Source organism: Artibeus jamaicensis, unplaced genomic scaffold (assembly GCF_021234435.1).
Source record: "Artibeus jamaicensis isolate MK-2021 breed Jamaican fruit bat unplaced genomic scaffold, CSHL_Jam_final scaffold_1019, whole genome shotgun sequence".
In the NCBI taxonomy this organism is placed as follows: Eukaryota; Metazoa; Chordata; class Mammalia; order Chiroptera; family Phyllostomidae; genus Artibeus; species Artibeus jamaicensis.
Window position 1 is genome coordinate 24,268,612 of NW_026522025.1, and position 25,700 is coordinate 24,294,311.

General features: G+C 35.7%; 1 protein-coding gene across 2 annotated transcripts in view; it reads right to left on the reverse strand.

The window, feature by feature from the left end:
- USP33 (ubiquitin specific peptidase 33) overlaps positions 1-25,700 on the reverse strand; it is a 50,896-nt gene that overhangs the window by 14,882 nt on the left and 10,314 nt on the right. For both annotated transcript variants that reach the window (XM_037148120.2, XM_037148119.2), the window contains exons 2-12: positions 20,772-20,903; positions 20,530-20,583; positions 20,049-20,111; positions 18,655-18,807; positions 15,717-15,819; positions 15,097-15,166; positions 9,222-9,335; positions 7,795-7,873; positions 4,992-5,409; positions 2,000-2,140; positions 642-763 (exon numbers count right to left, since the gene is read on the reverse strand). In XM_037148120.2, the coding sequence (XP_037004015.2) occupies positions 642-763; positions 2,000-2,140; positions 4,992-5,409; positions 7,795-7,873; positions 9,222-9,335; positions 15,097-15,166; positions 15,717-15,819; positions 18,655-18,807; positions 20,049-20,111; positions 20,530-20,583; positions 20,772-20,903 (1,449 nt within the window). The remainder of the gene's footprint in view (positions 1-641; positions 764-1,999; positions 2,141-4,991; positions 5,410-7,794; positions 7,874-9,221; positions 9,336-15,096; positions 15,167-15,716; positions 15,820-18,654; positions 18,808-20,048; positions 20,112-20,529; positions 20,584-20,771; positions 20,904-25,700) is intronic.

Here is a 25,700-nt window from a genome sequence, read left to right on the forward strand (position 1 = left end):
ACTTTTGGTTTTTCTTTTTTTGAGAGATGTCATTTTAATTTCCGTAATTATATTCATTCCTGCACTGAAGTAAAACCACTCTTAAGTTCAAAGAAACCCGGGGATTTAGAGGTATTAGTGAAGAACTCATGATAATTTTCATGTATGCTCTTCTGTATGCATTTGACACTACCTTTATTATTTGAGCCCCAAACTTTACATGGGAAAATATTTACAAGCCATACAACCAAATATAGAAGATACAGTCACAGCCTGGTGCCTGTGAACAGCAACAGTTTCCCAGCACATTAATTTCATCAGCCTTGAAGGAAGATGCGTGTTACCAATTCTTATTGCTGAGCAACATCACCTTTATATTTGTGACCAGAGATGAAGAATGGAGTTAATTCTTCCTGCCAATGCATGCCTACCCAATGGTGGGTCAAAACTCATCCTTGAAGGACTATGTTGCTATTACTTCCAAAAAACAAATTCTACTCCTAGAATCAATTTTATTGATATCAACACAAGAAACACATGTATAATCATCAGCAGCTCCTTGCTACTGATGAAGAGTTAAGCTTTTCAGACCATTTTTTTCAGTTTTTTTAAATCAGCATTTGACAGAAACTTCCTGTGTATTATAATTCCTTCATACTCACCCTGTCACATGTCAGACACTGCACTGAACTAATGATTGTTCCATCAAATATGTCTGAAATAACACTTCGGTATTTCTTATGCTGTTTTTTTCTCTTTGGGGATGATGCAGATTGAGCTAGGACTGAGAAACAAGTGTTAAAAAATTTTTTTTTAATCAAAGTAGTTCCTTTACCATTTTCTCTTGAATCTTAAACAACAAAATTTACTATGCTTAAGAAATCTGTCAAAATACCATTCAAGAGCATTGCTTAAAAAAAGAAAGAAACCAAGTGAAACAGGAGGGGTTCGGTTCCCCCATCTTGACTTTAATCAGAACAATTTTGCTTTTACTTGTTTGTTTTTGATTCCAAGTAAAACTATATTTGAAGAAATAATTCTGTAAGTTTGAAAGTTCTTTATATTCTAGATATAAGTTCTTTGTCAGTTACATGATCTGAAAATATCTTCTCCCCATCTAAATAGTATCTTCTACCAAGAAAGTTTTAAGATTTTTCTTTTATGAATCACGCTTTTAATGTCTTTAAAAATTCTTTGCCTGTTACAAGGTTGTTAAGATTTTTTTCCTATGTTTTCTTCTAAGAGTTTAATAGTTTTACATTTACTAATACTGGAACTCTCATTCATAGCTAGTAGGAATGTAAAATGATACAGCCACTCTTGACAAAAATTTCCCATGACATTAAGCATAGAACTAACATAAAACCCAATAATCCCACTTCTAAGTGTTTACTCTAAACAAATGAAAACTATGTTCACACAGAAATCTCTATACCAATGTTTATAGCAACATTATGCATAATGACCGAAAAAAAGGAAATAATTAAATGTCCTTCAATGAGTGAATGAATAAACAGTAGTACAGTCATACAGTGAAATACTAGTAATAAAAAGGAACTATTCACACATGCAACATGACTATTATTTCAATTGCATTACACTAAGGTGAAAGAAGCCTGTTTCAAAAGACTATATACTGTCTGATTCCACTTATGTGATATTCTGGAAAAGGCAAAACAGTAAGAACAGAGGAAAAAGCAACAGAAGCGACACGACTAATGCTTAGGAAGCGGGGGTGGGGGTGGATAATGTGTTTACAAGGCATACGTAGTATAAGGGAATTCTTTGGGATGTTAGAACTGTTCTGTATTCTGTTTGTGGGGGTGGTAATAAGAATCTATGCATGCATGTGTTAAAACTCAGAACTCTATACCAAGGTGAATTCTACTGCGTATAAGTTTGTTCCACACATAACAAAAAAAACTTAAAATCATGGCTGTATAAAATCATGTTGTTGATTTTAAAGGACTGAATACTATTTCATAATGAACACTTTAAATGAAACATCTGAAACATGTACCTTTTTTTTGTGTGGGAGCCAAGCCTGGCCACAAACTGCCTGATTTGGGAGGGCTTGCTGATAAACGTGGGTTAACACCTTCATTTGATGGAAGGATCTGCGGTGCAGACAGGTCATTCAAATGGACGTCAGCAATATATTCTGTAATATTTAAAATGTGTATTATTACCTTAAATAGTAATTTTATTCCACCTATCAAATAACATTAATTATGTTAAAGGTTTCTTCATTTGCGATTATGAACATAATTCTCATTAATAAATTCCAGGTGAAATACTTGACAAAGTGCTTAGGGAAGTAACAGTGATTTTCCCTCTAAGAATCCAATTCATGTTTATAACACACTACTGTTGTAGACAATTCGGAAAGTAAGCAGTGGAAGTATAAAACCAGAGATTCATATTTGTCCTAATTTAGTATTTTTAAACAGGTTTAAAAATACTAAATTTAGGACAGGTTTTATTTAAAGCTTTTAAAGCACTATGGGAAAAAGGACTATCTTCCCAAACTAAAACAGCAATCAAAATCAAAGAGGAAATTTAGGCATGAAATAATCATAAATTATTTATTCTTACTGTGCTAAAAGAAAATTGACCCATTTGTCAGGAAAGAATCCTTTTCTGGAATTAAATTATGAATCAAGAAAATATGAGCTCATGAGAACTATCTTGATAGTTTGCTGTTGGATTCTCAGTAGATAACACGCATTCCAGAGTAAAGGACTGTGTTCAATAAGCATTTGAGTAAAGAAAAGAGAATTGTTCGTAAGAGACCCTGAAATAGAATAACTCCAGGGGTTTTCCAAATAAACAAAATAAATTACATCCACATAGGCATTTCAAAGTAGACTGCATAATTTTAGGGGGATAGAAGGAAGGAGACTCATTCCAGGCCTCTGAAGAGAATAATGTTAATATGATCTATGTAAGGGACTGGCAAAGGTTTCCTGTAAATGATCAGACAGTAAATATTTTAGGTTTTGTGTGCCATTATGATAGGGGACCCCAAGAAAAAATCCAGAATTTATTTTAAAATGTGTTTATTCTTATATGCTTAAATTTCAGTCACCTTCAGCACACTCGCCCTTTTATGCGATATATTGCAATATATCTACTGAGACATCTTTTCCACTGCTCAAAACAGTTTTTGAACTTGTCGATTTTGATGCCTTTTCATGCTTCCGCCATTTTTTTTGTTTCACCTCTTCCACAGCAGCAAAACAGTTCCCTTTGAAGACTTTTTTCATCCAGGGAAACAAAAAGTCACTCAGGGTGAGATCAGGTGAATAGGGAGGGTGGGGCATGGAGATCATGCCATTTTTTAGTCAAAAACTGCTAAATATTCAGTGCAGTGTGGGCAGATGTGCTAGCAAATAACCCATTACAAAATGGGCAAATGTAATGAAAGTCTTCAAAAAAATTCACTGAAGCTGAACACAGCTTCTCACACCACCACCAGATGGTACACTGATACAGATGGGTTTCTAGAATACTCACAAGCCAGGGGAGCCTATACTACATGGGGCTTGCTCTCCAGAATATAACTCCAGTCTTTTTTGGGATCCCTCATCATATAAGGTCTTTGTCACATTGTTTTTTAAATCAGGTCTTTAAAAATGCAAAAGCTCAGATTCCTGTTCTAGATCATTAATAAGTTTAGGAAGCAGTAAAGAGCAAGTATGTTCCTTAGCCAGAGTTTTCACAAGGAAGGGTTAGACAGCTGTCTAAGCTGTCTTACAATGCTGGTCTTTCATGTATTTCTTAACTTATGCACCTTCTAAAAACAACTAAACTTCTAAACATAAAGGCAGTATAATTAAGAAGCTTAACACATTTTCCTGACTAGAAGGCATTTATGCACTGTACCTAAGTGAACCACAAGTATCCCTCTGTTTAAGGACATATCCTTTTCTTTGAGAAGAAATTTGAGTTAATTCAAATACCTAAATAAATTGTTTAGCAGTACTCACTCTTCAGTAATTACAGAAGATAATAACTATTTCAGTAACTTATTTGCCACTTTTTTGGTAAAGATTTTATTTATTTATTTATCTTTAGAGGGGAAGGGACGAAGAGAGGGAGAGAAACATCAATGTATGTTGCCTTTCGTGCATCCCCTGCTAGGAACTGGCCTGCAGGGAACCAGCCTGCAACCCGGGCATGTGCCCTGACTAGGAATTGAACTGCGATCCTCTGGTTCACAGGCCTGTGCTCAATCCACTGAGCTACACCAGCCAGGGCTGTTTGCCACTTATTTTACGATAAAAAAAATGTAAACCTCAGATGGTTTAATTTTATGTGTTTTGGAGAACAAAATACCACATTAAGCCAAGATAAATTAACTCTTGAAGAAATAAATGTAAACTACAAAGCAATCTAGCTCAACACCTTTCATTGGACCTCTCGCTCTTTCTCAAAGAACACTGACTAGTATGAGAATATAATGTATCATAATAAGGTTCATTATAGTTAAACTCTGACCCTAAGGCACACACCAAATATATTGTAGCTGATGTGACTCCAATGACAGCAACCTAAATCTAAAATTGCACAAATTTACAAAACTACAATTGGATTACTTTGCTTTTTCCCAGGATCTTTACAGAATCCGCTTAAAATGACATTAATGTAACACTCACATGCATATATTGCTAAACTTGACTACTCAGAAAGCCCAAGCATAACTACTTAATTCCCCCTTTCTTCAAATTAGTGTGGTTGAACTGTAACGTCATATACTACACCTGAAACATTAAGCTAAAGTTATTAACTACTATATTTCATTTTTATTATGCTAAATATAAACTACGAACATCGGCATACAAATTAGAAATGTGTTTTGATTTTAGTCACATGCCATGCTAATTTCCCCTCAAAAAAACCTGAAAATGGTGAAATAACAAATATAATCTTAAATATAAATACATAATGATATTTTACATTCATTCAGGAGCAGTGAAACACTACCATTTTCAAATTATTAAAATTGTCACCTGAAGCTCTGCTGTGTATTTGAACTTTGACCATTTCCTGGTTGTTCAGGTCGACTGTTTCAGACACAGAGCCTCTGTCTTTATCTAATTCTTCAGAATTTAGTTTATTAATCTTATTACACATCTTCTCATTTTGCCAATCTTTTGACATTTCTGAATTGTTCTCATCATCCTGAATTAACATTGTTGTTTCATTATTATCTTCAGAAAAGCCTCTAGAACCACTGTCATTTTCTGCTTTATCGCTGCTGCTGCTACAAGATTCACAGGACTGAAAATCTGCATCTGACTGGCTCTTGTCTTCCTCCATGGTCTCCTCAGTCGTTATCGCTTGAGGATCTTCTTCTACTTCCATGACCTGTTCCTTCAATTCTTCATGAAGCAGATCCATTAAACATCGAAGAAATTCTTGAGCATCCTAATACAAAAGCAAAGTAGGTATCACCAATTCATTAAAAATGTTGGTACGTAGTGCCCTGGCTGGTGTGGCTCAGTGGATTGAGCACAGGCCTGTGAAGCAAAGGGTCCCCAGTTCAGTTCCCGGTCGGGGTGCGTGCCTGGGCTGCAGGCCGGGTCCCCGCTGGGAGGGCGCATGAGAGGCAACCACACCTGATGTTTCTTTCCCACTCTTTCTTCTTCCCTTCCCCTCTCTCTAAAAATAAATAAATAAAATATTTTTTTAAATGTTGGTACGTAGAAACTTAAGGAAAAATGTAGAGAATGTGGTTACCAACTGATATCAACTGAATGTGCAGCATTAGACCAAGGAAATACAACTTTGTAGAACATAAGGCATTGGAGGGACGGGAGGCACTAAATTCTAAAAAGTTATGTAAATAAAACAAAAATAATTATAAAACTGAAGCTGATCCAGAGATCAGCTCTAGCAGTGCTATTTTTAAAAAGTGGAGAAGGAAGGTATAAAAAAAAAACACATGGTTTTGTTTCATGTGACAATTCAGAGAAATGTCTTAAATCCAAATATTTTATAAGTTTAGCTTAAAATTAAAGCTTTACTCAATCTTGTACTATATCTCAAAGAAAAATCCTTAATCTATCTGAAATGCCTAAATACAAATTTGTAGGCCTCAATTCACATCCACCAAATTACAGTGTCTGGTGTTCCAGGAATCTGCACCAAAAAAAAAATTAACAGGGAATAGGTATTGTTTTCAGAAAAGAAAAATATGTGAGGGCCAGGTTGGAATATTAAAAGCTATTATATAAAGCTATAATAATTAAGACTACCATTGGTACTAATATAAAAAAATACAGGTCAATCAAATGAATTAGAAAGCTCAGAAATAGACCCTGGCCCTCTTTAAGCACAAAAATCAATAAAAAAAAATTTTTTAATCATATTTAAAAGTCTTAAACTTGTAGTATGATGCAATCTGTAGTATGATGCTGTTGTGAAAAATAAAATTTGGATTATATTGTAATATGAAATAAATAACATGTATTAAAGAATTAAATTTTTTAAAAATGAAAGCATAAAAGAGAAAATATAGGTGAAAATTTATTTCTGGATATAGAACTTTTCAAAACTAAGAGCACTAGAAGAAATATATTGATATATTTATCCATGCCAAAATTAAGAATTTCTAAAAAAATATAAGATTATAATGGGGGCAAAATCTATGCAAAAATAAGATTAAAAGATTATTTTTTGATGGCTATCATAAACAAAGCAACAAACAACAAATGTTGGAGAGGTTGTGGGGAAAAAGGGTCCTTAGTTCACTGTTGGTGGGATTGCAGACTGGTATAACCATTATGGAAAACAGTATGGAATTTTCTCAGAAAAATAAAAATCGACCTGCCTTTTGACCCAGCAATTCCACTGCTAGGATTATATCCTAAGAATCCTAAAACATCAATTTCAAAGAACCTATGCACCACAATGTTCATAGCAATAGCCAAGAGCTGGAAGCAACCTAGGTGCCCATCAGTAAATGAATGGATCAAAAAATTGTGGTCCATATACACAATGGAATTCTATGCAGCAGAGAGAAAAAAGGAGCTACTACCCTTTGCAACAACATGGATGGAACTGGAAAGCATTATGCTGAGTGAAATAGGCCAGGTGTTGAAAGACAAATACCATATGATCTCACCTTTAACAGGAAGCTAAACAACAAAACAAACAAACAAGCAGAATAAAAACAAAGACATTGAAATAGAGAACAAGGGGACAGTGACCAGAGGGGAGAGGGAAGGGAATTTAAGGGGAAAAAGGTGGAGGGATTTGGAGGAACAAATAGGAAGGACACAGGGAAAAGAACTAACGGGGGTGGAAATGGGAGGGAGGTGGGGAGCACAGGGTGGGGAGGCTGGGATGGGAGAAATAGACAAAAAACTGTACTTGAAAAATAACTAAATAAAATTTAAAAAATAAATAAATAAAAGAAACAAATAAAATTAAAAAAAAATTTTAAGATTATTTTTTTAAGATTTTATTTATCTTTAGAGGGGAAGGGAAGGAGAGAGGGAGAGAAATATCAATGCAGGGTTGCCTCTCATGTGTCCCCTGCTGGGAACTAGCCTACAACCCAGGCATGTGCCCTAACTGGGAATTGAACAGCGATCCTCTGGTTCACAGGCCCGTGCTCAATCCACTGAGCTATGCCAGCCAGGTATAAAAGATTATTCTTGGTGAATAAAGACACAAGGAGAAAAACACAATAAACAAATGCACAAATATATAGGAAGAAGTACAAATGACTACATAATAGCATAATGCATAACAACATTTAACAAATTTATTAAAGGTTAATATTATAAAAAAGCAATGAAGACTAACCTGCTGAGAATACCCCCGAAATGTTGGATTTACAGTTTTGATTCCTTGAAACAGATTAGTAGGCACAACGGATCCTGGCCTAAGAAACAAAACATTTTTAATGAGAAATTTGTGGGTTTTTAGTTTATTTTAGAACTTAGCAATCAAGAATTGAAGGTATTAAATTGAAAAGTGTTACTGTTGAAAAGAAAATCATTCAAAATTGCCCAGTATTATGTTTCAAAGGCTTGTCAGTACAGCTTATTACTGATATTTAGGCTATATTTTATTATTTTCTTCCCCAACAAAAAGATCATATTCTACTATATAATGTTTCAAAAGCAATTATACTTAAAATAAAACTTTAATTACTTAAAATCTCTTGGATAATTAAGGTAAATGTACCTAATATACTACCTAAATGAAATTTTAAAACCTGACATCAAATACCCTGGAAACAAAAATGAAAAGTAAACCAACATACGAGATTTAATTACTTAGAAGTCTGTGCTATGGCACTGCTGAAATTTAATAAACTTCCAAGAATATTAAGTTTAAAGTTGAGTTCAGGGCAAAGAAGCTTAAACACAGCAGTTAAAGGCTACTTCTAGCTATGCAGAAAGGAATATAGAGAGCTACGGCAGCACTGGGTAACACCCAATAGGAACAAACTGCAATCAAGGGTTCCGGCCCTTTCATGTTAGTGACGTGCATTACATTTACCTTCACATCCCAAAAGAACTCATGAAAACCTTCCTCTTTGCCTGGTACTACTGAAATGATAGTAGCAACAAATTTTTAACTGAAAAATACTTTCAGTATTTTTAAAAACTAAGTAGGAAGTTAAGCATCACAAAGAAAACTGAGGCACTTATGAGCCTAAGAATGTTAAAACTTGGAAAACTACTGAAATTTTTACATTACAAATCATTAAGATCTCAAAAGCCTCACATAAAAGCAGTTTTTAAAAAGGATTTTAAAAAGATGGCTTTGGTGATTATTTTTTAGGGGTAAAGTTGGGTAGTTCTTCGGAATCATTAAACAGGACAAACGGTAAAAGCAATTTTCTAAAAAGCCTTAAAAGAATATTAGTAAAACATTATAGCAAATAATTATTCTTCTAATGCTGTACTTTAGAGAAAATACACATAAGCAGAAAAATGAAAATTTGTACAGGTATCTATGGTCTGATTTTAGTATTGTGAGAATGCTCTCTCTTGCGTTAAAACTCACAAGTTTCAGTTACAGGAGTTTCAGCAGTTCATTACACCTCCAGTCCAGATGACTAATTTGGGTGTTCAGTTTCAAATACAACATGCCCCAAAGTGAACTTGCTCTCAAATCTGTCTCTTCTACATTTTTCAGGTCTACAAATGCACCTGCATCCTTTTAATACTTAGGATATTCATTTAAAAACACTAAAGAAAACAAATATATTAAGTACACACCTGCTTTTATGCCACAGTTCTGTCATCAGTTTAAGATAACTTTTACAAATGGCTGGTTTCTTGTCTGTTCGAACTAGCCCTCCACAATCAAGAAAAAACTGTGTCAAAGGTGGGCTAATTTAAAAAAAAGAAATTAAATTATTAGAATGTAATCAAGCTTAACACTGATTGTCTTCTCATCATTCAATGAACCAACAGCACAGAGCCCTTGTCACATCTTTGCTCTCATTTGTAGCTTTGCATTCATTTTTTCATATTCTTGCTCAATGCATTGAAACCAGATTTGACTCCACCATATCAGTCTTCAATGTGGTCAGATTCAGTTAATACTGTCACAAGTGACTTAACCCCTCATTCTTGAGCAACACTCTTTTGACCAATGTAATGCACTTTTCTTCTTTACCCCTCTGATAACTCTTTTCCTTTTTTATTGTTCTTTCTGCTCTTAGCAGGCATCTAAATACCAGGGGTTCTCAGGACTTCATTCTGTAACTTTTCCTCTCCTCCCTACATACACTTTTCCCTAGGTGATCTTAAATTTTCACATATGTGCCAATGCCAGTCAAATTTACAAAAGTCAAACATCTCACCTTAATTCCAGACTTATATCAAATGCCCCAACAGATGGATGGATGTCTTGGGCATCTCAAATTTAACATGCTCAAAATTTAACTTTCTGGTAAGAACAGATTCTACAACTGATCTTAGCCAAAAGACCAAGAAGTGATCAAAATTTAACTTTCTAGTGAATCTGCTCCCTCCAAGCTTCTACATCCCAATAAGTAGTTCTGCTATATATCCAGGCTTAAGTTAGCAATTTATAACACAATGAGCTTGAATAACTTGAGGAAACATCCATAAATCTATTCAGTTACAGGAAACTAACTGAGTAAAGAAACCAAATCCTGGCGTGCAATAAATTAGCTACCATAAAAAGATATCCCATGCATGTGGAACCAAAAGAAAACAAGGGTAGCTATACTTCTATTAGACAAAATAGACTTTAAGTCAAAAGCTGTAACAAGAGATAAACAAAGGTCACTACATAATGACAAAGGGGTAAATTAATCAAGAGAATAACATTTGTAAATATGTACATACCGAACAAAGGAACACCTAAATATATAAAACAAGTATTAGCAGATCTGAAGGGAAAAATAGAGAGCAATAGAGAAATAGTAAAGGACTTCAGTACTCCATTTGCAACAGCGGATCCATCCTTTAATCAGAAAAACCAATGAGGAAACACTGGCTCTAAGCTGCATGTTAGACTGGACGACCTAACAGAACATTCCATTCAACCGTTTCTTACCCACGCTATCTTGAGAGTTACTCCACAAGAAAGAGAAAGTAACTTCTCACAAGTATTAATGTATTTAATTTTAGTTATTCTGCACAATTTTCTAAACAGGGACATTTCAGGAAATGGGAAGAAAAAACCCTATTTGTTGAGGCAGGGTAAGGGAAGTACAACTAGGGATTTATAGAGTTCTATTGACTAGGGGAACTGAATAGAATCGTTAACTCTTTCCCATATTACTGTTAATATGTATTTATTTTCTCCTCTCCTTTTTTTTTAAATCATACTACACGTGGGTTCAATATATGGCTCACCCACCGCTTGTGACAATGGGTGTGTTGTTTTGGGAATGGATTAGAGCTCCTTCCTTACCTCCTTTTGTGAGTGGCTTCCTGTCCTTAAGTGGTGAGCTTTTCTTTCTGCACATACACACTAAGGTAATGCAGTTTACAATCTTGCGTAGGACAAGTGCCTTCTTTGTCTGGGATCCCTTAGAATGAACCTCAGACTAGAAGTGTGTTCTCTCTCCCACCAACCTCCCTCAGTGCCCTTCCCTGTAATATGAGTAATAAACAGCATGTCCATATCTGCTAGTCCACCACATGGTTTTTTTCAGAGTATCACGAACACTTAAGCAGCTCCTGGGTTTGGGGCTCCTGCCCCAAATTGGTGTCATGAACAGGATATTCTGGAAAATGCCCCCAGAGAAGACTGCATGTGATAATGTGTCAAGTGGGGGAGACTGGGTATAATCCTAGAAATAAAGGGGGTAATCCCAGGGTGGTGCACCAGTATCGGGGCTGCCCCCAGTGTTCCTGCAGGCCTTGCAGAGGACCTGCATGGGGAAAAAGGAAGAAGCAGCTGAAGAAAAACTACAGCAGTTAAAGGGTGAGCTTAAATTAGTGAGAAAAATAAGGATTCTAAGTCTAGTCCTAACCCCTTCTTGAAATTTGCCTTTGCTTTCGATTTTGTCTTGATTCTGTTTTGGAAAGGAGTGGCTTAGGTTGCATTTTAGACTAATTAGAATTGTTTTTGCTAAAGGCCTAGTAAATGGGGTGAGATTTATGAAATTTCTTCATGAATTTGTCAATCTAAAGAATGCTAATTACATTTAAGTTGGAAAAAATATATGACTTTAAGTAACAAAAGATGTAAATTATGACAATATGTTTTGAAAGAAATAAAGTTAAAAGTAGATTGTTCTAATTTCTGGATGAGTTAAAAGGAACTAAGAAAGTTGCAGGATTGTGTAGAGGAAGCAAAAAGACAAGCAAATGAGAACTTCATGTGCTTTCTCTACCCCAATTAATCAGTCAAATTATGTGCTTAGACTTTGTGTTCAATCTTCATCTGTATGATCTTTATGTGATATGTATTTGTCTGTGTATTACATGTGGTGTGTTTTCTGCCTCTGCATGGCATAATTAGGGTATATTTTATTGGCCTAAAAAAAGTAAACACATAAATTAAGCAGGATCCTGTGAGCTGGAAAAATGATTTAATGTAAAAACAAGCTTTAAGTTTAATTACTCTCTTTTAAAGTTATTACCATAAAAATGTAGTTTTACAAAGTTTCTATTATAATCTTTTGGTTAAGTTTGTTTGACAGCCTTCCCAAAGTTCAAATTTTAAGAGACTTTAATTGAGAAATGACTTCAGATTATTCCAAAGTGGCCCTTGGAATACCTCAAGGATTTTTCTCCCTCCTTTATAAAAAATAAGTTTTTGAACTAGTTAGGCCTATTTAATATGCTTAAAGCACATGGGAAGCTTTGTAAAATAAAGAAATAATATGTATGTCCTGTTTGCATATACCTATTTTTACTATTAAAGTAGATGTTTTAGAGATTATATGAGTTCTAATATACTTTCAATTTGTAATTTTAGTTATTTTAAATGTTGCAGGCAAGCAACTTCCTTTGTCAACTGCATTATACCGAACTCTGTAACCGTATCATTTTAAGTTTTGTCATTTATAAACAGTCACTGTTTTTGCTCTAATACATTTGCAAAAATATATATTATGTCTTGGGAGGGTTCATGGAGAACACTCTAACTTGTTTTGAATTGCATATTTCTGAGAATGGATTTTTGAATGATGTCTCTGAACTGAGTGTAGATTGCTAGATCTCTGTGAATTAGTTTATAGAGGTGCTTACAGATGATTAGGGTAAACAGAAATTAATTATGGGATGTATAAACTAAAGATAGCTTTTTGTTTAAAAATATTGCTAATTTTTAATCATTTGTTTTTCAGACATAAGAAAACCTTTTTTCTTAATGCCATTGGGCAAAGTATACTTTCATAAGCCAGTGTTGAATACTGAGGCCTTTATATTTTTCTACCTAACTGATCCCTCTAGAATTTGGAAGCTCTTCATGAATGATTATTATTCTTTCCATAGCATTATGTTTACTTGCATAAATCCAATAGGAATCTGATTCTGTCATAACAGGGTATATAAACCCAATTTCCAATTGTGATTTTTATCAACTAAGTCTTTGCCTGGAATGTCATGATTAAAGGAGTCTTGTCTGGACTCTGGATGCCATCAGGCATAAGGAATTAAGATTGACTTTGATGCCAGTAAAAGCCCCTTGGGGAAATGGCCTGGAACCTTACTTGGTCACATGGTCCATGGTACTTTTTCCAAGTAAGAAGTGAAGGTTAGTTTCCTGGAAGATGGCATGGAAGAACCTCAAAACATTTTGGAGACATCAAGAACTTGAGAAACTCATCCAAATCTGCAGGTACCTACTGCAGGCAAAAACTGATGGCAACTACGTGGTTTGGCTCCCCAGCTCTGAGAGGCTAGTTGAAGCTCAACCTAGGAATTCCTTGTAACATTCCAGTCAAGTAGGATGAAGAAAGCCTTATATGATCAATAGCTACTCCTGCTGTGTTTATGCAAATAATCAGGCCAATCTGAAACGGAACTTAATATAGTACATGAATTTGTCTTGATTTGGCTCTTTGATAAAAAATGAGGGTGATTTTAGGGGGGAAAATTATGTTTTAATAAAGTCTATTGTACACAGTTATGGAAAGTAGACTCTAATTCAGTGAATTCTCTATAAAACTGTTTCTCACCTATGAACTAAACTGTATCCTGAATTTTTCCAGTTTTCTTTCAAACTAACATTTCATTTTTCTTCCACCCTTTGATTTGTAATTATTAAGAACTGCTGATGCAGTATCAAACATACAGAGTTTACCTGAGCACCTGATGATATCAGCAGACATCTAACCTACAGATAAAGTGGACACAGCGGACTGTCACTGCTTAATTTCATGCCAACAAAAGCCTTGCATTTTGGAAGTCTTCTCATTTGGCCATCTTGCAGACTCAGGCACTGGTTTATGATTTGCTGTGTTCATTAACCTTTGTATTCTCTCTGTTTTCATGAATGTATACTTTGACCTTGTTTACCTGCTTTCTCTGTCAAATTCTGTGGGTTGGTCAGGTTGCATTCTGCAGAAAGGACACCTTCCCACAGTAGCTGGTAAGTCTAACTGCTCTGAACCACTGAGACTGTTGGGTCTACATGGAGTTCCCCACCTGGGCCTCTGCTGGCCTGCCACGGTGGATCCGCCCTGTGAACCAGACACACTGGGACTGAATGCAAGGGTGGAAGGCTTCTGGCCCTTCTTCAAACAGACATGTGAGAAGGTGTTTTCCCTCATGAGAGAACAGGCTAACCACATCAAACCATAGCTCACATATGCAGTTTGGGAGGATGTGAGTGGCTGTCAGCACTACGGGCAGAAGTAGACAGCCTTGTACCCATATGCATTGAAAACAAAAACGGGACTACAAATGAAACTGTGCAATGCAGGGGGTGAATGCCAGCAACCCTGTGCAACAATATTACAGTACTGACTGCTACAAACCATTAGTGGCATTCTCTCCTCCTGAGTCTCTTTGGCTTCTGTACTGCACTTTTAGCCTTAGGGCGTAGCCTTTACCGTATCTGTGGTATATGGACACAAAGTGTCAACTTACTCACCCCACGGGCCCCTTCCTGGAAGAATTTTAACACCAAGAATGTGAGGTGGAAAAGCGACGTTGGGGTGGAGTGTGAGGTCAAATACATGGCTCTCCCACCACCTGTGACAAGGGCTGGCCAGAAGGCCTCTGGCCAGAAGGAATGTGTATTGTTTTGGAAATGAATTATAACTCTCTCCCTATTTCCTTTTCCAGAGCAGCTTCTTATCCTATGTGACTACTTCTAGAGCTTTTCTTTCTACACGTACACACTAAGGTAATTCAGTTTAGAGTCACATGTAGGACACGTGCCTCCTTTGTCTGGAACCCTTAATAACAAATCTCAGACTGGAGGAGGTACGTTCTCTCTTGCACCAACCTGTCACCATTGGTGCACTCCCCTGGGCTGTGAGTAATAAATAGTATATCCACATTGGCAAATCCATCAGATGGGTTTTTTGGAATATCAGAAACACTTAAGCAGCTCCGCGATTTGGGGCTCCTGTGTTACATTACACCAGCATGAGCTTCTGCTCAGAGTAACTTTAAGAGGCTATACAAACAAAACAAAATTAATTTTTCTACTTACCAATTAGAAAGAGCCTGTAAAGCTGCATTCATATAACAAGTATTGCCAATGTTTTTCAACCCTGTTAGACCTATTAAGACAAAGTATAAGTTAGTCTTAGTAAAAGTATAAGTTATATCATCATTCAGCAATACAATGACTCAATTTTATGTGTTTAATGAATATGTAACTATGTATGTTAGTTATTATGGGTCCCAAACTATGTTAAGAAAATACAAAATACATTATGGAAATACAAAATAACAACTTGAACAACTCAGATCAGATTTTAGCTAAAGTGCTAAGTTTCAGATAATTTAAATATACACTTAAAGGATTAAAATTCCCTAGGTCAATTATAAAACTGGAAGTTTGCATCAAACTCCATACAGATGGTTCACACTGAAAACTGTGGGCTGCAGTAAAGGGATGCCCAAGAAACCAAGCATCACTCAAAGGTATCTGTTTGCTTCTTTTGCACATATAATTTTACTAGGCCAAATATCAAAATTCTTTTTCTATTTGTAATTATCATCTGTAGGGTTCCTTTTACCTCGAGATTTTGAAATTTTCACATTACAGTTTACTAAAGAAATAGGCAGTATCATACAAAGCAGGGTTACACAGGAAAATTATTTTACCTCTTGCCTTAAGTTCATCTTCTTCTTCCACTTCTATGTCCAGATCATCAAATACAGCAACCAGAGGAGTTTTTAATGTTGTGTTACTTGGTATTTTAAAATCCTTGATAACAAAAAGGATAGTAGCCTTAAATAAATCCTTAGGTTAAAAACAAAATTAATTTTACCTCATATACACCTACAGTCTAAAAATTAAGAGATGCTATCCGAAAAGATGTTATTTTAAGTAAAAATTCAAGTTATCAATTAGAATAAAATTTACATTTGTATTTTGAAAGTAATAAGGATCTACAGTAGATAATACCATGTCACTCTACCTTTACTAGCATATGTACTTGAAACACAAAGTCATCTGTGACTTTTCTGAATTTAAATACAACTCACTCCAATTCGGCAAGGTCACGCGACAGCTTAAAAGACCTAAGTGCACATATATTTTGCTAAATGTTTTAAAAAAGGGAACAATCCTCTCACCGCGACCAGCTAACCCTGCTACACCGGGGCTTGCTAAATGTTTTTACAGAATACTAAAGCTTTTCCATCATAACACGCTAACTTATCTACAGGCTCCTACAATCTGTTGGGGTTTTTTTAAATTTTTCACTGTTTATTTTAATTCTTTAGAATAATTCTTTGGAGGGGGTATATAAACATATTGATGTCAGTATATATTAAGTGTGTTATTTCACTACAGCTACATTAGCTTTGGACATTATTGACGCTTGTTACGAATTTTGCACCCTTGTATGTATATAAAATAATTTATTTGTTTTAAATAGTAATAAAATATTCCAATATGAATTCCCAACAATTGGCTTCAGTCAGAGGTTGCACTTAGTGACCTGTCGGTCAAATGGCAGCTTACACCATTTAACAACAAGAACAAGAACAAAACAAGCAAAACTTTAGGCTAAAATTTTAAAAATTGGGAAGTTCACATAAAAATCAGATTTTGCACATTCTCTTACAATAGCAGAAAATCAACATATATTTGGCTGGAAAAGGAAACTGAGTAGCAGCATGCACTTTGCATGTGTTCTGGTTCTCCAACTTAGAGCTTCATTCCACCTTTATAGCGCATACATAGTCCCTGACACTGACCGAAAACTTTATACATCTCCTTTATCTTCCTGGCATCCATAGATACTGAACATCTGAGTAAGCCCCATATTCCTATTTTGTTGTAAATAAATACAGAGAATTGCAGCTTTTAAAAAATCTTTCAACATCTTACCTCCCGGAAAAAATTTCTATTTGAAAAATTTTAATGAGCTTTGAATGGCTTCCAATACTGTTATTTTATAACTAATTCTCTGATGAAACTGAGTTCAAACAATGTATAAACTTTACCTCCAAAAAATTTGTGCAAATAACTTTTTTCTCTAATTTCTTCAACAATGAATCATTAGAAAGTTTCATGACATTAAATTCATGTCTTTAGTGTACTGTCAATATAACTCACCAGAGAATTATTTACAAGTCATCAGAAAAGTATCCGAACGTTTATTCAACCAGACTCAACATTCACTAAGAGTCTGCGATCTCTTTTGGCAGAAACGCCGACAGGCGGCTGTGTTAACTTCCTGTTCTCTAGTGAGCGGTGACTATTTTCTCAATGTGTTTTTATTGGTACTTCTTTTTGCATTATCTGCACTTATTCTTTCAGCCACCTTTTGAGTACTGCCCTTATAAAAACTATTATCAGTTCCTTATGTGATAAAGCTTTTAGTTACCACATTTTTTTAGTCATGTAAGAGTGTTCAAGAAAACTTATTTTCAAACTATTAGGACACTTAAAAAACATATTTCTGAACAATAAATAGGAATGAATGGGAGAAACAGCAATAGTGGTGATTTATTAACTAGCACCATTCGACTGTGAAACTACGAATGCAACAAGTGTACCTTGTCTAAGACCTAGTCGTCTTATATAATGTGTGAGGCAAGAAACTTATTATTACACGTCTACTAGCAGAATGTAACACAAAGGTACAACAGAAAAGTCTAAGAGAGTTAGTATTAAGGACAAGTATAGAAATATAATAATAGATATGAAGAAAAAAACTCACCAATGTGTTAATGAAACCATACAGAGCAAATGATGACTAGAGTTAAGTCAGAGGCCGACTAGTCTAACTTTTTCATTTCCGTTTTCCTATCTTTTTAATCCTCACCTGAGGATATGTACAGTGACTTTTAGGGAGAGAGGGAGAGCAGGAGAAGGGAAGAGGGAGACAGAGATAGACACAGACAGACATCAGTGTGAGAGAGAAACATGAACCAAGTGCCTGCTGGTCTTGCCCCAACAGGGATCGCACCTGCAACCTGGGTATGTGCCCTGACCAGGAATCGAATCCGCAGCCTTTTAGTGAACCCAATGACCCTCCAACCAACTAAGCCAGCTGGCCAGGGTGCCCTTTTTTTATTTTTTTATGACTGAAAAATTCTCAAAATTAAATGGCCAATCTTTGCAAGTCCACATATATTTTGTAACCAAAGATTGATGCTAATCTTTAATATCTTCTACCTGGTTTTCAATAAATTATAAATGTTCACAGTAATACAAATGGGGATGAAGAGAGGAGGTAAATAAAGAAAAGGAAGCTGAATTAGTATTTGTTACTCCCTATCAAAGAAGGCCTCTCCTACAATCAGACTTGCTAGAAAAAGATAACTACTATTTAAACTGTTTTTTTTTAAGTTTTTAAAACCCATCGGTATTTTCCCATCCTCAGAGAGATGAGCTCTCCCTACCCTGTCATTCTACAAAGAACAAAGGCCAGCTTCAGTGTTCGAATTGAGAAAAAAAAGAGATACATTTCAGACATTTACAGTACAGGTTTGGTAGAGTTCTTTTAAATTTCAAACCATATGACAAATTCTGAAACTATTCTCTGAAAATGTTTGATATTTTTATTAAATGGATTTAGATTATTACCTGAACACTGTTTTCTTGTGTTTGATGAATCGGTCTCACATGTGGCAATGAAGGCTGAGTTCCTAATTTTCTATCCAAAAACACTTCTTTGCTGCAAGCATAACACCATACTCGAAGAGTGGTAAGGTTCACAGTTAGATAATGCTTTGTTTCCTATATGATTTCACAGGGACAAAGAAGAGGAACCATAATTAGGTATCACTGAAAATATTTCAAAAGAGCACAGAAGATAAATTGCTGGCCTTTGATGAGCAACAATATACTCAAAAGAGAAGTTGACTTTGAACACCAAAAAACATTCTTTTGATAAGCTGCTAAAGTATAGTAAATAATAACCATATCTAAGCCTGCTCTATAAGTTATTTTATTGTCATTTTTCACTGCTTTCATAAAAATAAAACACAACAGTGTAAGACTGCTTTGCAGTTAGCAAATAAGCATAATACAAGAAAATAACTGACAATAATACAGTAACTATTCTAGAAGATCAGACTAACAGAATATATAGGACATGATGGTCCCCAGTTTGTAGCATCAGGGGCCAGTTTTGTGGTTTCACAGAAGTGGGTGATGGGGCGGCGGCAGGAGGCAGATCTCAGGCCAGTAAAAGCACCAAACAGCTCAAGTAACGATGAATATGTGACCCTAGATATTTAACAGTCTAGCCTTTCTCGACTGTATTTCTGTAAGGGAATTATACCATTTGGAAAATGATTTGAGTAACTATTTTCTCACTGCTCCCAAGAATGGTACATTGCACTACCATTCCAGATGCACAAAAGAAAAATAAATTAAGTAAGTACAATGATGTATTGGGGTATTCAGGTTTAATTAATTCATTTGCGAAACCCTGGTTAAGAACAGTTGATGCTGTGGACATCAGTGTGAAAAAAAAAATGATTCATTCTCACGAAATTTATAGTTTAGAATGGAGCTCCACCTAACACAATAAAAGAGGCACACCAGAATTACACAAGAACAGCAAAAAACTAGGGTGAAGGAGAAAGGGAACTCCAATTATGAAGGTGTGCAAGAAAAGGTAATGTGAGTTTTAATCTGACCTTGGCCAGGCAGTGTCCTAAGCCAAGGTCCCCAATCTTAACTGCAGTCCCCACATCTTCGTAATAGTCCAGCCAACCCCTCCATATCAAGAGGTATACATCAGGAGGTATACTTCTTAAATCATTACCATTAATTACAATCTCATTCTAATACTGATATTAGCAATTCCCTTCCCCAGGTTTTAAAGAGTATAAAAGCTAAGCTTAATTCATCTTATATAAAAAAGGGCAAATTTTCAAATTATACTTCCATTAATATTATTGTATTTGCTTTCCCTCTCCTTCAGATTAAAAAAAAATAAAGCCTTGCATGAATATTTTCTATATACATACCTGAGAATGTATGGTGCTGTGATCTACTTGTGATTCACCACAGCCAACATATGAACATCTATTCTATAAGTAATTATACAAAAAGGAAAATATTTTATAACATGTGTCACATTATAGTAACAGCATTGCAATTACATTTACAACTAAGTTTTGATAACATTTTTAACTTCATGATTAACTGACTTTCCATAGTTATTTTAACTAAAAGGTACCAAGCACAGAAGAATAAAAGAATATTTCTAGGCTAAAAGCTATGCCCCCTCTCATAAACAACAATTGTAAAATATTTTAGTGATTTACCTAAAACTCTGCGAAGCACTGTATGTTAAAATCCAAAGGTGGAAATTTAATTTTTGTCATTTCGAATGTCGATAATGTTCATTTATAAAAATACTTTGTGTCAAAAAAACCTTCTAGTTATCCTTATTCAGATATAAATTTAAAAAAACAAACACTGGAGAAGAGACAGACATATACACACCTCCAGGCACGCCCAAAGATTTGGTCCTCTGACTTTACAATCCTGACAAGCGCTCTATGAACCAAACATAACACAGTACTGTCATTATCTTGACACAGCCAAACACAGAAATGTCACTAACAATATCATATACAAACAATTTAGACTCCTGAATACAAAATATTATAGTAATTTATTTTAAAAAGTATTATTCAGGATAAAAATGAATATGATTTTTAAGGGAAGAAAACCCATTTTCTTACATGAGATTTTTGTATTAAATCTTCTTTTGTTATTTCACCAACTGAATCCAAATGTGCACAATGATTTCGAAACCCTGACATTTTGTTACAAATTTTTTCCTGTTTCCCAAGACTTTCCACATAAGGTAATACCTATGGAAAAAATGACCACAAATTAATTTTAAAGTGCTGATATATTGAAATAAAAGATAAAATAAGCAGCATACAGCAGAGTGTATTTTCAAACACCCTTGAACACTGAGAATTTCTCTACTAAATATTAAAATTGACAGCCATGAATCAACGTAACTTTGTTTCTCCACTTTCACTACATTTTCCCTTTTCTGTCTCTTTTTTAGAGATAAATAAAAGGGAAAAATTCAAGTTATTCAATTTAAGTATTTTATCCTTAAAAAAAAAAAGATTAACCCTTAGGCTGAAATAGAAATTGAAAAGAAAGAAAATTCAAATGGATATGTCATTTTCACACCAGCAGCTGTCCCTTCTGACGATACAAATTACACTGTCTGGTATCCTAGCAATAGACCAGGACAGTCACTGTATATCAGTTTCTCAGCCTTGGCACCATTAACATGTTGGGCCAGATAATTTTCATATAATCCTTTCAACAACCCTGAGGCAGGTAGGTACCCTTTTCTTTCATTTGCCCCTAAGGCTAAAGGAGGCAAACTTGACTGAGTTTGCATTGTTAACATTCTAGCAGAACAAAGACTTGAATTCACCTATGTATTTTATTGGTAAGAGCACAGACTCTGAGTCAAATAAAGCTCAGGATACCAGTTAGAGGAGAATGGCATACCACTTTATGGAGTTATTACAAGGATTAAATGAGGTGGTTGTACTGGTCACATGTTGGGGGGGTGTGCACACCATATTATACATACACATGTAAATAAAATGTTATTAGGCAGTCTGTCATCTCTTTATACAGTGTTATTGTTTTTTTTAACATGACCAGTAAGGTCTGATACCTCCCTGCCCCATGAGACTACCACTTTCAGACTGAGGTAGTTTCCCCAATCAATTATAATCTTTCCAGAAGTTTCCTCAATTCCATCAAAATAAACAGAAGGCAAAGTGTTTTCCAATACCAATCCATTTAATTTCCTCCAAGACATCACAATACTGTAAATATAACTTATTTCAAAAAAAAGAGTAAGGGGAATACTATAATGTCACTAAAGTTTATCTCCACTACAAATCTTATGAATTATAGAGCTAACTGATATGGAGAGTGATTTATAAGTAAAAGTTTCAAGTTTTCTTGTGTATCTCGCCATCTTCTTCAGGCTATAAATTCACTTTTTAACTCTTATGTATTTATTTTTAATTTTTTTAATCCTCGCCCAAGGATATGTTCATTGACTTGTGTATGAGAGAGACGTTGATCAGTTGCCTCGCACATGTCCCCCCCCCCAACCTGGGCTGGACCCAATCTTCAGAACTCTTCATCTTGAGAAAGTAAAGCTCTACAGACATTACACAGCAACTCCCTAGTCTCTGTCCCACCACCCTCAGCAACCACCATCCTACTTTCTGTCTGGGTACCTCTTAAGTGAAATTAGTACGTTTTGTGTGTATGTGTGTGAGTGGCCTATCTTACTTAGCATAATGTCCTCAAAGTAGTTCCATTGTAGCATGTCAGAATTTTCTTCCTTTTCCAGGTTGAATAACATTCACTTGTATGTATATATCACGATTTGTTTACCCATCGCAGGACACTTGGGTTGCTTTTACTTTTGGCTTATTGTGAATAATGCTGTTATTAATATGACTATAAAATACCTCTGCAGGTCCTGCCTTTCCATTCTTTGGCTATATAACCAGAGTGAAACTGCTAGATAATATGGTAATTCCATTTTTAGTTTTTTGGGAAATCACCATACAACTACACCATTTCACAGTCCCAATTTAATGCACAGTGTTCCAACCATTAATGCACAGTGTTCCAACCAATTTCTTCACATCCTCCTCAACACTTACTTTTCTGTTTTCTGGTTTCCTAAAATAGGAGCCATCCCAGTGAGTGTAGGGTGGTATCTCACTGTGTTTTGATTTTCTTTTCCCTAATTATTAGTAATAGTGACCATCTTTTCATGGGTTTGTCAGCCATTTATTTATATACCGTCCTTAAAGAAATGTCTCTTCAAGCCCTCTCTATGTCTTTTAATGGAATTGTTTCCTTTTTTGTTGTTGAGTTTTAAGGAGTCTGTTGCATATTATGTATATTTAATTCCTTATTATAATGATTTGCAAATATTTTCTCCCATTCTGTAGGTTTTCACTCAGTTGATTGTGTCCTTTCATGCAGAGAAGTTCTTAATTTGATATAATAACAATTCATCTATTTACTTTTGTTGCCTGTGTTTTGGGTGTCACAACCAAGAAATCAAATCCAATGTCACAAAGTTTCTCCCCTATGTTTCCTTCTAAGAGTTTTAGTTCTTATCTTTAGGATTTTGAGCCATTTGAGTCAAATTTTGTATGTGGTGTAAGGTAAGGGTCCAATTCATATTTTTGCATGTGGATACACAGTTTGCTCAATACCCTTTTGTTGAAAAAACTGTTTTCACCCACTGAATGGTCTTGGCCCTCTTGTCAAAAAAAACAACAACAAAACCAAAAACATTTGACCATATACAAGGTGAAGCAAAAGTTGGTTTACACTTGTTTGTAGAGAAGATAATATAATAATTAATAAATAATAGTACAAGGATAAAAATCTGCTTCATGTACTCACAGCTGTACGCCTACGCTCGCCCCACCCTCTGTGAGGGTTATTTTTGGGCTCTCTGTGCTACTCCATTAGTCTATATGCCTGCCTCAGTGTCAACACTGTTGTTAACTTTCTGATGGTATCCTTTATCGTTAAAGGTTTTCATTTTTATTAAATCAAACACATCTCTTCTTCTATAATGGCTTCTGAGTTTCTAGCCTTCTTATATAGATAAAGTTGTAGAATAACCTTAAATATTGTTTTACAAGATTTTAATCCATCTGGAGTTTATCTTAACACAAAAACCCTATTTTATTTTTGTCCAGATAGGCAGACAACTGAATCAGTATGACGGGTTATATAATAATTGTAATATTATCTTTACCCTTTATTAAATTTACACATGATATGTTTCTGGATGCTCCATTCTGCTCCACTAAGCCACATGGTATCACATTAATACCACATTTTGATATTGTAAGATCCTTTACTACTCCTCCTCACAGTTCTTTTGGCTCTTATTCTCTGAGTATGAAGAAAACATGATAGTTTTATCTCTTATTTTCCAATATTAATAACAATTATTTAATCATACTGTTTTAACGCATTTACTGAAACTTCTAAAACAATCTTCAATATAAAAGTGATTATAGGTATCCATGTTTGGGTCCTTATTTTAATAGTTTTGCCATTTAGAAGGTCTGCTATTATTTCCTTCCATTCTTAATTTATTTAGTTTTTTAAAAAATTCGAGACGGTCTTTTTTTTCTGAAACAGCTTTACTGAATTATAGTTTATACAACATATACTTCACCACTGTAAGTATGCAAGGATGAGAGTTCTGTGATATTTTAGTAACGCAGAGTTGTACAGCCATCACCACAATCCAGTTCACTTTTCATCACCCCCAAGAATTTCCTCCAGTGCATTTGCAGTGACTCCTGCCCCCACTCCCAGCCACAGGCAACTACAGATCTTTTCGTTTCCATGTTTTTTGCCTTTTCTAGATAAAATTAGAAATGGTCTTGAAACTTTACCAGATGCCTTCTCAGCAGCTACTGATGGCTTACTATATTCCTTACTTCATCTGTTAATATGATCTATTACATTAACATTTGATACACTGGCATAATATTGGGCTAAATGTATTATTATTACTTGGTTGCTTCCTATCTAGATTCTATTTTCTAATACTTTATTTAGAAATGTTGTATTTCTAGACGTACTTTGACTTTTTGGGTAGCATTTTTATCAGGGATAAAAATATGTGTGCTCGACAGAACACACTGAGTAGCTTGGCATCTCCTATACTACAGAATTTTTTTTTCTTTACTATAGAATTGTTACTGGGCAGAATCTGGCGAGATCGCTGGAGAGTGAGGGAGAGAACCCCAAGACAGCAGGAGAGGCTGCGGAGTTGGGGCAGGGTCATGAAGCACCAGAGGCAGGCAGAAGCCACAGCCAGCGCGACAGATTTCCACACCACCAGGTAAAGGGTAAAGACACCTGTGGTGATGCCCAATACTGCATGTGGCTAGAAACCCTCCTCAGCCCAACTATCTAGATCCTTGTGCTGCACAAGGAGGGGGCAGAGATGTTGCACAGGCTGACGAGCATGAGGGGCACTAGCCTGGACAGGCTGGGAATCTGGATGCCCCCACTGTACACAGGATTTTGGTCCGGGACTTTTAAGCACAAGGCTTGCAGAGACTCGCCCCTTCTAAGCAAAAATGGGGCGAGTCTCTGGTGGGCTGGCTTGAGCCAAGGTCAAGTCCTGTGCTGGGCTGCACCCCCACCAGTGGCTGCCTGCAGGACTCTAAGGCTCTGAGCCGCATAGGTGCTCGCACTGGGCCACTTCTCTCACTTTGAGATCAGTGCACAGACACACAGTACAGAGCATTTGCTAGCCCCAGACGCAGAAGCAGCCTCTGGCATCGAGCCCTGCAGACTGAGCCCTGCTGCATGCTTGGTTACAGTGGTCTGGCAGTGGCCCCAGACCTAAGGAAAGGGAAGATGCAAGACAGTGGTGAGTTGGGGCCCACAAATGCACACTCCAGGGTACAGACTGCAGCAGAAGACAGGCTCACATAAAAGTGTTGGGTCCCAGAAGGGCAGATAAGAATGAAGCAGTGTTTCTGGACTATGGTTGTGGGGCTGGCTGGATTCTTTCTGTGTTTTGCAGAACAGTTGCCCTGGAGTTGGGGAGTGCACGG